We start from the raw sequence: 14,639 nt of genomic DNA on the forward strand, positions 1-14,639 counted from the left end.
AAGTAAATGTAAATGATAAAGTGGCTCAACACTTTAAAAGATTTGGTAAAACAGGTAGGATAGAAGCAGCAAAATTGGAGTTGAAGGCTAGTCTGTGGCCTTTGTAAACTTGTGTCAGGCAGAGGAACAAAATTAAAGGAATCCTTTTAGTGAACAATACGTTTGTTCGGGATGATCATTCTGAAAGAATACTGGTTAACAACAATTTTGTTCAATCCCATTTTTAAACACAATTACCAAATCAACCGCAATTTTTTCTCAGGCAAAATTAATCGAATTGCTTTGATTATTTATATTAAAGTAGATTTCTCGTGTTCATAAGTAGATAGAAACTATGGAAAGAAGAAAATAACATATCAAAAACATTCGTTGATGCATTTGAACGATTCTACGATGCAACCACTAATTTTTAGTAACGTATATTTGAACAAGTCTATTTAAACCGCCATAAACCCGAGTTGACACTTTACACAACATTGTACCCTTTGACACTACACTATAAACGCGGGCCATGGATTCTTACCGAACCGGTTATTCCCGATTGGTCGTTGACAGCAGTAGTGATGGGAAAATCGATTCCCGGTTGGGATTCCAATCTTTTGATTCAAATCTGTTTTGAGATCCGGATCTTCGAACCCGAATCCCAATCCACTTGCTCACCATCCGAATCTTAATAAATTAAAAATCATTATCATAACCATTTTACCTTCTGTAAAGTTGCGCGTTTTGAAAAGACCATTCGTTTGAGGGGTCATTTGTAGAAATCGGTTAAGAAACTAAAAAGTTATTCGATAATTGGCTTTTTTAGGCAGTTGCCTTGGGGTTTTAAAGCTTGTCAGCTGCCAACCCGAAGTCATTCTTTCGTCGACCGCGTCGGAAGTCGGACGTACAAGTGAATTGCGCGTGAAATTAGAAACATATTGGTGATAGTATTCTGGTGGAAAGTAAAACAGCGAAGTAAAGTGGTTAAAAGATCGTATCCTTCGCAAGCATTGTATTTGAAAATATAAGCTAGAAGAAAAGTTCGTAGTGTAATCAAATTTTACAAACAGTGGAAAAGAGAAATATACGTTTGGGTGTGTCCATTATAAGCAGATTTGCGCGAAACGTATAGTGTAAGTGCTTTTGTTCTATGATTAATAATTATGTCCTTCGGCGCTATGCTAATCGAGTCACTAAGCAAGGCAGTCGAATACATTACAGTCCTTTTCGAAACGCGTAATTTTTATGAAGCAACTCCGTTGGGATGAATGCTCAGATAGGATAATGAGAATGGCACAACATTTTGCAGGTAAACGTGCATTGTAGAAAAACGATCTTGCGGTCGAAGGATATGGCAGAAGGATATCAACAAAGAAAAATTGAAGAATAAAGGCATAAGCGGTGTCGAAATGGCATGCAGTAAAGCGGAGCATCTGGTGCTTTTCCATCGGCGTTTCCTTTTTGGCGCGAGATCCTCTGATTTTTCGTCAGTTGTTTCCGCTGGTGCGGGGAAAAAGGTGGGAAAAACCGGAAAAAGTTAAGAAACAGGTAGATCCTTCTCGCACAAACGAACGAACGAACGGACGAACGAACGTGCAGAAGAAGGAAAAAGCAATCAACGGTTACCAGGTCGGTCGGTCGGTCGTTGCTAGGCAACGGAAATTGCTTTGGGTTGTTTCGTACGTGACGCAGGGCAGCACTTCTTCGAAGGGCTCTGGAATGCAAAGATTGCGGAATTCGGCTGGAATACCAGTTTTCGAGGAAGGTTAATTTCGGTGCATCACTGATACCGTGGGACCTGAAGAAAGTGAGTTTAAAAGAAAACGTACAGAGAAGGAAACTACATACTACGCCCCTTTTAACTACGGTCGGGTGTTAAAAATGTGTTGCAGGCTTGATCAATTCCTCCCAGCATCATGTTTACAGTAGTACTTCACAGCAGATAACATGTTCCACGAAGGAATCGTATTTTCGTTTCTTTGGTTACGCGGGAGTAAAAACTGTCGAAGAAATATGTTTGTTTACATTATCCGCAATACGAACTCCCAGCTGTCAGTATGTGTTTTGGTTGCGGTCTTAGAGCAGGGGCCAGGAGGAGTGGTAGTGGAACGTTTTGATAATACAAGTCTACGCGATAATATAATGATTAGCGTGTATAAAACTGCGATGCAAGCAGGCGCACGACTTTCAGTCTTCTTCCGGACGAGCAAGTGACCAGTCTGGGTTGATTTTCGCCTTGTTGATTTCACTACTACTTCGATCTACTTCGATCTACTTTGTTTCAGAGAAAGATTCACGGTGCGAATAAGTGCAAACATTTATAACTATGGTGTAATCTTTTCTAATGCACAGTGTCCTGCATCACTAACATGTTATCCTCCTTTTCTTTTTGTCTTTTACAGCCTTACTATAATGTAAACCGTTTCGCGCGTGAGCAATAAAAGTGTGTCAATTGAAAAGTGAAACAGCAGATTCCAAACATTCCCAATCCTGAAGTGGGCACTTGCAGTGGAAGAAAGTTTTACGTAAAGTGGTTAAAAAACTGTGTAGTGGCGGTGTGATTTGTTGAGCTAGCACTTGGGGAAATACCCTCCCGTGCAATCGAGTGAGACGATTTAGCCGTTTTAGACAACGATCCGCTCCGCGGAAATTCGACACAAAAGGACGTCCCTTGTGATCGTGTGTACGACAGTAGCACACATACAATTTTTATGAGTCAACTAAATTCAGCCAACAAGATGAATCTGTCGTTCGCCGGCTGTGGATTCCTGGGCATCTACCATGTCGGCGTGGCGGTGGCATTCAAGAAGTACGCCCCGCACCTGTTGCTGCATCGCATTAGTGGCGCTTCCGCCGGATCCTTAGCGGCCTGCTGTTTGCTGTGCGACATGCCACTAGGTAAGTGTTGCGAGGAAGAAAGCCTACCTGGACATGACGGACCGGGACCTTCGCCTTGAAACGTGTGTCGGATAAAGTGCCGACACGAGTGTGTCGGGCAACGTGAGGAACACGGGCTTATGGAAATGGCCAACGAGCCTCGCTACTTCCACCAAGGACTAGGGCGGACGTGCAAGAAATTAGCGAACCATTAAACCTGGTAGCAAATTACGGTACCAAAGTTTGACGTCAGGTAACATCGCTGTCGTTAAGAGAGGAGGTACATTGCAAGGTGCACCTAATTGCTACATCATTACTCTTGTGTGTTTGAAAATTGTCGGCTGGCGTCACCGTTTGGGCTACAGACCGGCTGAATCATGGCCTTGTGGGACGTCAATACGCTGCCATCCCGTAGGAGTAATGAACTTTGGATTCGGTTCGAACAAATGGGATTCTGTTTGTTGATCAACGTTCTGAACCAATTGATTGTCTAAACCGGAATAATCATGATTTGCTTTAGACACGGAAACGCGTGTCTAGCTTCAGACAGCCCCGGTCAGTCCAGGCGGCACCTCGACCTGGCCCCAGAGTTTTGTGGGGATTTCCGTTTCGGCGGAAATCCGCCATCCGTTTCCATCGTGCACGGAACCAAAGAAAGAACAGGCTCATGCATATATGGAAAGGGCCGGGACGACTAATCTCCGATCAGTCAGCTGATGCCGAACGCGTCAAGAGAAGGAGGTAGAACACGGTCTAAAGTTCAACTTTCAGCTCTTTGTCCAGGAGAAGCTTGCAAGCTGCATCGGACAAGGGAAGCCTTCCAACACGCAAAAGGGAAGATGGGGGAAGGGTGATCGAATGAGGTTGAAATCAGATCCAATTTCATCAACCGGAAAGATAAGCCGCGCGCCACCCTTTAGTTTCATTTCAGGTTGGGGGTGGGTGGTTGGGGGCGGGCGGCAGGTTAGTCAGCAGTCCAAACGTCGCTTGTTTGACGTCGCGTGCCCTAATCGCAAACGATGAGATCATTCTTGTGAAGCGGATTTGAATTCAGAATGCCCTTTGAACGGCTTCGCGGGAAAAGGCCAGTGTTCGGCTTTATCGAACATTTGGTGCTTTCCAGCTGGGTAGGAGTTTCGTTATCACGTGCAATCACAGTGTCGTTATATCTAATCTAAACGGACAGTCCTCCGAAGGGAGTTAGAGCCTTTTTGCATTACCTGCGACATGGCGCTGCGTTATCTAAAAACAATGCTGATTGATTTTATCCTTCTAATACGGTTCCAGTGCATCGGTTTTACCACCGGGGGGGATTTATGTTGCTCCCGAAAATATCCCTCGGCGCAATCATCATTAAGAATAACCTTGAAATTCTTTTTTGCGCAATTACCTTCCTTCACATACCCCCAGGTGGGGGTCAACATTCGGTGGTACTACGCATTTGGAAATGCGACTACAAAATTTTCGATTGAAAAGAAAGCGATCAAGATTAGGCAGGTGAAGGGCAACTACCGCACACTTCGCCCTGGGGATGGTGTGGCTATGACGCAAAACCGAACCAACCGGGGGTTAAGTTCTTGATCAGTCTCTACTGGTGGTAAAAATGAGCGGGTTTTGCTGGGTCAGTTCTGTCTCACTCCGTCTCGCGGTTCCTTGTGAACTGTGCCTCGTAAGGTTATCGCGGGAAGGAATTCAATGCTTTGTATTTACGTTACTTTTTGCATGTAGTTGATGTTTGTGCTGCTCCACATACTTGGGGCGAATTAATGTACACACGGTTTTGTGTTGGAGGAAAGCATCTTATACTGAACGATGGGTGATTAGAACGCTGTTTTGTGACGATTGATTCAAGAACTTGCTGTCATGATAGTTGTCCGGTCAGGTGTAAACGTAAGGAGGATTTTCTATGAATTGTTTGCTCGCTTTTGAAGCAAATGCAAGACATTTAAACCACTGTCCCATGTGTTAAAATCGTAGGTAAAATAAATAACAACGGACACACGCTACGTACGCGTTCATGTTTGTGGCTTTGCGGCCAACGTGCTTTACACTTTGCGCAAGATCTAGAATAGAAACCTAGCCTCGTTAGCGCGTGCCGTGTGGCTGACTTTGCATAAATTATTCCCATTACCCCGAAGTGTGCCGGCTTACATTTGAGCTGTCTAAGTTGCCTAACCATCCGCTTGCTATATGTGACCGCCCGGCAAGGAGTTTGCCACAATCGATTGACAAACTTACCCCAAATAAACTCCACAACTTGGTTGTCGGTCAAGAGAAGAGACGATTGCATTACGTTACATGCGTTTTGTTTTCTTCATTTGATGCAATTCATCTCGAAAGCGCATGGCTTGCAATATGCGTCGCTGGCGGGGAGGAGGAAGACGAGAAGACGGATGGGGTGGGGATATATTGCATTGCCGCACAGCAACGGTAACAAAATACGACTTTCCCTTCGCGGTAAACGCATCCCCACGCAAACACGAATGCACTTGTTTATGGTCTTATCTGCATCAGTGGGGCGCAGAGTGGGGGAATGAGGGTCGGTGTATTGATTATCATGTGGCAGAGGGGGCCGGGAGAAGGGAGGAAGGCCTTTCACTGTCACACACAAACGCACACACTCGCGCACGTGGGCCGATGTAAACAGCCCTCGGGGCGGTTTTACAGCAACACGCGATTGTGTTTGGCTTCGAGGGAAGGAAAAAAAACCCCCTCAACGCATGATATTGTGCCTGCGTATCGTGTTTTATTGGCCTTCGTTGCACTTTTGCGCCACGCCTCGCCAACACACCATCTCGCAAACATGTCCGATGTAACGCGATGACATACGCGCGCAATTATTCATGCGAAGGTCAAATCCACGTGGGCTTGCGACAGTCTCCGTTCTCGAGTGTTTACGCTATGGAGCCTTGCCGGGAATGTGTGACCGGAACCGCACCAGTCCGCACAAACGTAAACAACTTGTCAAGTGCGCAAAAGTTAACCTAGAAAAGGAAACCAATTTATCGATACTACGATATGTCTAATTTCGATCGCCATTAAATATATTTTAATACAATGTTACTTTTGTGATTTCTATGTTCCGAGGTTGTGATCCAAGTTGGTCACGTGGAGGGTCAGGTGTTTGCAAGATTTGTTAGGCTCTGCATGGATATCAGATACCGTTCGTTGCATAACACGTGACAAATAAGGCGAACCGCACTGTCTTGAAGTAACTCCGTCCAATCAGTACCAATTGTGAAAAACGTGGCATGTCGTGCTCTCTCTAGGGTTTAAGGATAATTTAAGGAGGCACGTTGGCATCCACGTCTTCTCCAACGTGTGTGCTATGCTGCATTATTTGTGGTATCTTTCCGGGGGAGTCATTATCAAATTTCGTAACGAAAAAAGAGGTGAAAAAATATTCTATTCGCCGAGAGAAGAAACATGGCGATCGGGATTTGTGACGCAAATGTGGCTGTGGGGCAAGCTTTAAAACAACCGCCTAGAAAACAAAACACAATCGTACAATACAAATCGCGCTCCCTGTTGGTCGTCGTTTTTTTCTGTTGTGGGGCCATCGGAACGCGAGCGATAAGGGCGTAGTTGATTGATCAATCCATATTGCGGCCTGGCGGGGTTCCGAAGCCGTTCGAAACACACACGGGGACCGTTTAGCGTTGTTCGCGAACGTAAACATTTGGTTTGCCTCTGATTAGTGCTCGCTTCTATCAGGGGCACAAGTTGACCTGGAAAGACAAAACGGTTCACGCCGGAACAAAGAAACCAACGTCCTGCTTGCCCGCTCGCGATGGAGTGGTAGTAAATCGGATCCTTTCCATTCATTGATGGCTGGTTGTAGTCGTGATCATCGTGCTCGATCACCGAAATTCACCTCCCTTCGAGACGCGTTGTCCTAGTTGATAAAGTTTCCTGATTGATCGAGGGCCTTCGATAACCTTTCTCTCTGACCCCCCGGGAAGGGACGTGATGGATTGCGTCCCTTTGGCAGAGCAGCTGCTGGAACGGCTGAAGCTGCTCGCGAGTAGTGACCATCACCACCACCAACCGACGGGGAACGTTGATCTCTGTGACCTGGCTGTTGACGGTGGCGGCGGCATGGCCATTGAGATGCCATTGCCATGGTCGTGGTGTTATGGCGCGAGCGGATCGGATGATCGGAAGTTGTTCATCCTATACCCCGCGCGCACTAACGCCGACCCCCCATGTGTTTCTCGGTTTCAGGCCGTGTCGTCGTCCAATAATAGAACTGTGCTGAGGTGGAAGCAGCAATTCTAATCTGGTTTGATTTTTTTATTTTTACTTTTCTAGGGCGACAAACTGGAATGGTGTTGACGTGTCGCACATCTACCGTCCAGCAAAATTCGCATAGAATTGGGTTTCAAAGGCAACGCCACGTAACATCTGATGGCGTTCGGTTGAGTTTTGGTGTGGTTCACTGATAAGAAAAACCCATCCGTCGTCGTGTATTGACGTCAGCTCGTTTCGCTTGTGGACGCTTGCGAGGAAAAGGTCTCGCCACAAATCAATGCCTGTCCTGTTATCGTTCTAACGCGTAGTCGATTTGCAGGGCAGAGCCCCCTTCCTCTGGGTTCCGGCCAACAATCGTCCACTAGATGTGCTCCATGTGGGGCGGTAGTTAGGGTTAGCGAGTATTACCTTGAGCAGCTGTTCCCTTTGCTAATGCCGTTTCCATGCGATAAACTTGCTTGATAAGTGTTGCTTAGATAAAAGGCACCAAGTTGATGAACTTTTAAGTGTACTTAGAAGCATAAGAAGAGACCATTTTTGACTAAACAATTTAACGAGTTCTTTACATTTTTATTCTCTGCCTCCCGCTGGCAATCGTGTTTTGCGACATTGAACTAAATCGTGTCAATGATCCGCGCAGACAACGCAATAACAAGCACGGCCAGAGGCGGATACGAATTCCTCCTAATCAAAAACAAACAGTCCGCACGCCGTGTTCAACGCCATCCGAAGGGCTCGTCCCCCGTCGGGGGGGTGGTGCGTAAATTGTGGCGTCGGTTGGCGAGTCGTGTGACCTCGAGATGTTATTTTATCTCGGGTCCGTACCCGGCTCTGGGGTATTATTTGGTTTAACTGCGACGCAAAAAAAACCCCTCGCTTAACTGACACACCAAATCCCGACGACCGGACGGGCCTCCAAAAATGTGGACCCTTGCCTTCGTTTCCCCAGCTGCCACCGGGGCTGGTGTTACGTGTTGCTAGAAACTTCTCCACTCGCCCACAGTGTCCCGGGACCGCCAACCGACAAGCTTCGGGAACTGCGTAGAGACGCATGGCCCTTTCGAATTGTGCGTGCGCACGAAGCCCTTGGAGGGAAGCATATAAGGGAAAGAGGGAGAGCTGGTCGACCCGACGAGAGGGAAACTGAAAAACATCGTACGATATGTTGCGATCACACAAACACACACGTACAAAAAGCCAACCCTAAGGGTGCCGTTTCGAAATATATATAGAGGCAGCAGATTCCAACCGTCCTCCTCTCTTGCGCCGCCGACTTATGTTGAGAAATAGCCGGTGTGGCGACGGTGGGTCGATCAAGGGAAGGGCAACGGGGGGAAGCGCACACCGGGAAACACAAGAAGAGACGCCGAAAAGGGAAACGGTAGTCTGTGGCATGTATAATCTGCCGCGCGCCGGCACTTGCCTCGCTCTAACGGTCGAACTGAAGGGAACGCGCCCGCTTTCGACACACTAAAATTTTGGAGGCCCGTCTCTCGACGATCCGGTATCGACCCCGCTGCAGATGCTGGCCTAGGGATGGAAAAAAGGTGTGTCGGCGGTTGTGCATGATGACGTCAGCGAAATGGAAACGAACATGGAAACGGACAACCTAACGGCCTCTAACGGCTGCAACGGGGCTAATTAAGGATACCGCGCAACAGATACGCGTTGATTTTTTTTTTTACGAAGACTAAGCCCCTTTTACAAGAGGAAGAATAGATAATTCATTTTAACTAGTCGAACTTAATTTAAAAAGATATTTTTATAAACGTACAGGATAAGGTAGGCTATGATCGCTTTTTCGCATCAGAAAACGAAGGCGAATCACAGCAATCCTCGCAAAAGTATGTTTTCGACCGGAAAGCGATTTTCCCCTACTTTTACCTGCACCTCTCGACTGGTCGTGTCTACTAAAAACATCCATGCGACAACTATCATTGCGGAAGATCCTAGAAAGCCATGAATTGTCTACTTGACCCGTTTGTGTTGCCATTTGGAGGTTTAACGATTCAACATCAAATACTTTACAGTAGGCTAGCATTTTTGATGTTCTACGTACACTACCGAGTTTGCTAGCTGAAATGTAAAACGCTGTGATGTTTTTTTTAAAAGCTTTGATTTTCCACATTGAAAGCAAATATTTTGCTGTGCCCGCATATGTTGTTGAAAACTTTGAACCCACTTTAAGCAAGTCAAGGCAAATCCCCGGAACTCTTCTCGACTTGACCCAAGTCTATCACGTTCAAGTGGTTAACCTTGCAGTTGCACAACATCTAGGTTAGGCCGACAACTATCAATCAGTTTGTACCTGCACCCGTGTTTATCAAAGATTATAATTGTCCCACTTGTCTCTCCTCCCACTCGACGACGTGTAGGTGAAATGACGTCGGATTTCTTCCGGGTGGTAAACGAAGCCCGCTCGCACTCGCTCGGACCGTTCAGCCCACGATTCAACATCCAAACGTGCCTGCTGGAAGGGCTACAGAAGTTCCTGCCGCCCGATGCGCACGAGCGCGTCAACGGAAAGCTGCACATCTCGCTGACCCGCGTGTACGATGGCAAGAACGTGATCGTGTCGCAGTTTAACAGCCGCGAGGATCTGCTTCAGGTACGAGACCATCATCTCCCCTTTTACGAAGCGGGAAATTGAACATCATCACTTATCCATCTATTCCTTGTTTGTTTTAGGCCCTCTTGTGCGCGTGCTTTATTCCGGTGTTCTCTGGCTTGCTTCCGCCCCGCTTCCACGGCGTTCGGTACATGGATGGTGCGTTCTCGGACAACTTGCCAACACTGGACGAAAACACGGTCACCGTCAGCCCTTTCTGTGGCGAGAGCGATATCTGCCCGCGTGATAACAGCTCCCAGATGTTCCACGTAAACTGGGCCAACACCAGCATTGAGCTGTCGAAGGAAAACATCAACCGCTTCGGGCGCATCCTGTTCCCACCGAAACCGGAGATCCTATCGTCCTTCTGCCAGCAGGGCTTCGACGATGCGTTAAACTTCCTGCACCGAAACAATCTGATCAGCTGCACGCGCTGCCTCGCTGTTCAGTCGACGTTCGTCGTGGCCGAGCAGCCATCGTCGAACCTGGAGGAGAAGATCCTGGAGGAGTACGATCCGGAGTGTAGCGAGTGCAAGGAGTGTACGCAGCATCGTAACAACGCCCTCGTGGGCAGTATGCCCGACAACGTGCTTACCGTATTCCAAACGTACATCGAGCAGGCGAACAAGGGACTTATCAACTGGGTATTCCGGCACCGGGGTGGCAAACTGCTGACGGCTCTTTCGCTTCCGGCAACCCTACCGGCCGACATTGTCTGTGCCACGCTGACGAAGTGAGTACCGCCGAATCGAACAGCCTGAGATCTGATACGAAATCATGCTTTTTTCCTTCCGCTCGCGCCACCACACCCCAATTGATCGCCACCATTTCTTGTTAGACACATTGCGTTCTAACCCCACCAGGGTTTACTTCCATTCTAGACTTATTGTGTTTGTCCCGTCATCTTCCCATCGTCGCTAATGTAGTTGCAAGTAGAAAACCTAAACTAACCGCAAAAACCAACCCCCGTTCTGTCCCGCCATCCTCTTCCCAAAAAAAAAAACAAAAACTCCCCGCTAAATAATCCGCTAGTGCCGTCGGTGATATGATCGAGCAAAGGCAATTCAGCTACAAAGTGATCGGTAACGTAGTGTGTCCCACGGAGAGTGACACCAACGGTACAGATTGCCAGCGTACCAACCGTTGTAACCACCATCTCGTATGCTCCTCCTCCTTCACGTCTCGCTCCGTTTCCCATCCGTCGTTTCCCTTCGGCAGACTGATGACACTGGGTGCGCTCGATCGGCAGCGCTTTATGGCGCAACTAGAATCCCGTCTGGTGTACCGGTAAGCGCGGTCTCTCTATACCAAAACCAACCAACGTTGGTGTAACTACAAACTGTTGCAAGGCAAAGGCCTGTGTTCGTTGTCAGTTGTTTGACCTGTGTCCCTTGTCCTTTTTTTTGTGGCTGGTGGCGGAAATTCGGGTGTGCTCAGTAGCGTTTTTCGTTCATGGTGACCATATAGAAAGATGGGTTACTAAAAAGCCACTACCGTTTCTCATTCCCCCCTCTCGCAGGCTCATGGGTGCAGCTCCATCGATAGGAAAACAACTTTGGGCCGTCAGTGAGTTTGTGCTGAAGAACCTCAGCACCATGCTGCTGAAGGTGCGTCGGCGACAAAAGGTAAGGAAAAAACTTCGTGCACACACCGCCCTGGAGTAGTAAGTTAATGAAATTTTCCTCTTCTCAGCAACAACTGACCGCCAACTTGCAATGCCAGATCGCCCTGACCGAGTACAATCAAAGTGCGACGCAGCAGCAGCATCACCACAGTCACCGTAGTTCGATCATCGATATGCGAATGGAAGAAGGGTATGTATGAAAGCGAAAGGAGGACTGGTGTTTCGGAAAATATGGTCAATAAACTAAGCTTCATTTCTGTTTTGTATTGCAGCAAATCTTTCGGCAAGGAGATGACCCCAAGCTACTCGGGCCATCATTCGGTGGTCGGTGATATTGATGCGTTCGATCACATACTGCAGGTGTCCTCCAATCATGACGCAATGTACGCCTACTATTACATGGACGAAGACAATAAGGTAGCGTTGTCACCCACTCCATTCCGTTCCCGCCATGGAGCGTCCATGTATTAACCTCATTCGAAACCCTTGTTCTCGTCGGTCTCGCAGGTCAAGGTGACGGAGATTTTCGACATGAGCGAGAGTGACAACCCGGCCATACAGACGGCCAACGAGCGGGAGCTCAATCAGCAGCTGGAGTTCGATACCGACTGGGAAACAACACAGCCAGGTACAGGGCGGAAACGTTATAGTTGGACATCAACCATGGCTCATTGTGTACGTCCCTTCATTTCCCATCCAAAGCTCGCCAGAGTGTTGTTTGGTGCCACTTACCACCAGTCGTATGATTTTGTTCTTTGCTCTAAAACCTTAGTAGATACCCCTGGGTCATTTGAATAATTTTCAAAACGCAGCAGGCGGTATTGTTCAGTAATGCATGTGTGATGTTTTCTTTTATCGATTCGCAGACTCCTCACGAAACTCTACCCGTAGCGTTTAGAGCGAGTTCTTTCTTCAATAACCTTCACCTCAGCTAATCATAATACTCTCTTCTCACCGAACGCTGTTTGTTAATCTATGTGTGTAATGTGTTAAGAAACCAGTATTCGAGTATATTTATTTAATTTTTCCCACGAAAGTCTGTTGTTTCTCAACAACACAGGGCTTCAGGGCTTATGGTAGATAGCTGATTGTTTTTTGGGGGACATAATTTAGAAAATAAGAAAATTTGTGTTGCAAAAGGATTTTAAGAAAGTTATTCTATATCCACTTTCCTTTCTCTTATTATCCATGCAGATTTCCTCTACACCAACTCGTACGATGGAGACAATATGATCGACATCGAGGAGTTTATCGATCCCAGCATATTTATGAATGGCACCCATCATCATCATTTGAACAACAACAATAATAACAACAATAACAACAACGGAATTCAATCGACGCAGTATCCGGTCAACGCGTGGGAATATTCGCAGGTCCAGATCGAGGAGCTTCCGAGTGACTTCAACGATCCCTCGCTAGAACCAGAAGCAGACCAGCAGACAAGCCTTATGTCGGAATCGGCCACGTTGCTCCTGAGCAAGCCTCCCTCGTCGTACTCGATCGAGATGTAGTTGCGTTGCAACCGCAAAATGGAACTGGACGAGCTCACAAACGAAACCAGTACACGGAACATGACGATGACGGCGACTCAGTGGCCTCTATCCCGACGCCGACGTTTTACCGGAATGATATTACCATATTGACCTGCAACCAAAGTTACCTTCTTAGAGCAAGCAGCAGCTGCGCATGCATGATAGCGTACGCTTCAAAAGCGACATGCGGACATGTCAACCACCCGATAGGTGGTTGTTGTGATGCCGTGCTGGTCCCCGATGGGCACCTGAAAAAGGGGGTTCAAACGATGAACACATGGCGGTTCGGTAGAGACTCCATTCGAGGACTCATGGGCAGGAACCTGAAAAGTTAAAAAGACGGCAGCTACTTGTTTATCTTTCGAAGAAAAGGTTGAATCGGATCTGAGTTAGACTCACTCACAGCGATTGCGACCGTACACGAAAGAAGGGGTTTGCAGAGACAATCCAAAAGAGCATTCCTGCAATTTTGTTTGGCATTGATATGAAAAGTGAGACCCTGCACACACCGGATTTGATTTTTGAAACGTTTTAAAGCGGAATCTGAAACAGAGTAAAACCGATAGTCAGTAGTAGGGGAAACATGTTTAATTTTATTTGCAATGACCGGAGGTTGTGTACGGGGTTAGTTTTTTCTTTCAAGAATACAGCGACTGGTCTGTTTCTTATTTTTCTCTCACTATCTCTCTCTATGGCTCTGTTTTATTCTTATGATTAATTTTGAACATTTTTATATATATTTTCCTAAATGTGTATTTTCTTGATTTTTGAAACCAATGTAGCCAATGAACAATGGAGGCGATTTATTAACGGATGTGATCTACAATGCAAATAACAAAACAAAACCATTTGGAAGGTATTTTCTCCTTCCCAGTAGGATTTAGCTATAGTTCCCCACTCCCTTCTCGTTCCCCCCCATTCTATCCCTCGTGCTAAGAAACTTGTATGTCGTAACGGTTGGAGACGCGTGTACATTTAAATAACGGTGATCAATAGAAGCTAGCGAATAAGATGTCTTTTTCAATGGCTGTGCAATAGGAGGAGAAAGTAATTATGTGTGTGTGTGTTTTGTGAGGCTTTTTTGTGTGTATATCGATGGCCAAGGACGTGCTACCTGAAAAACGAGAATTGTGTTCAAAGAGAGAATAAGTAGTAGAATGTGAAGAAAAGACGGTGATCATTTTAATTAGCTAGGCATTTTCTTCCAGGCGGCTCACTGCCACGAGAAAGTTCTTAAAGTTAGGAAAATGAATTGCTGACCAAGAGGAGGGGTAAGAAAATGGGGATGAGTATGAGTTAGGGAGAGGATTATCGCAACAACCGTTGCCTGATCAGATTATCAGTAGTTGTAGGGAAAGTTTATTATTTATAAATGATTTAAATGAGATAAATAAAGAAATATAAGAACGACAAATACGGTCCTTTTTTTTTAATTTGTGTATTCTTTTCCGCGCGCTGTCAACAAAAGCATATAGAAGGACGTGTCCTGCACGTGTATCTTGAAGTGAACTACGAGTTCATCTCACGGGCTAACCATAAATACAATGCTGTGTATGTATTGTTAGGTCCTTTTTCGATGCGTGGCATGCGCACTAGGGGCCGTGCCTTTTCCCCCCCGTCAAAAGTGGACACAAATGTCAAATTCTTTTCGGTAGTCAAACAACGAGGAAAAAAATCAATCGATCGGATCGCAGGACTCTGGTGGTGTACTGCAGCAGTTTTGTGATGGTGCCGTACTCCGAAAGCCATCACCACCGTGTAC

At 46.6% G+C, this 14,639-nt stretch overlaps 1 protein-coding gene across 1 annotated transcript; it reads left to right on the forward strand.

Annotated features, from left to right (window-relative positions):
- Positions 1-2,592: 2,592 nt before the first annotated feature.
- Positions 2,593-13,308, forward strand: LOC131289904 (1-acylglycerol-3-phosphate O-acyltransferase Pnpla3-like). Its single transcript, XM_058319245.1, has 9 exons — positions 2,593-2,880; positions 9,486-9,718; positions 9,799-10,451; positions 10,937-11,005; positions 11,238-11,343; positions 11,411-11,532; positions 11,615-11,759; positions 11,850-11,970; positions 12,537-13,308. The coding sequence occupies exons 1-9, from the start codon at positions 2,694-2,696 to the stop codon at positions 12,854-12,856; spliced, it is 1,956 nt and encodes a 651-aa protein (XP_058175228.1). The 5' UTR covers positions 2,593-2,693; the 3' UTR covers positions 12,857-13,308.
- Positions 13,309-14,639: the final 1,331 nt, after the last annotated feature.

This window comes from Anopheles ziemanni, chromosome 3 (genome assembly GCF_943734765.1).
Source record: "Anopheles ziemanni chromosome 3, idAnoZiCoDA_A2_x.2, whole genome shotgun sequence".
Taxonomy (NCBI): Eukaryota; Metazoa; Arthropoda; class Insecta; order Diptera; family Culicidae; genus Anopheles; species Anopheles ziemanni.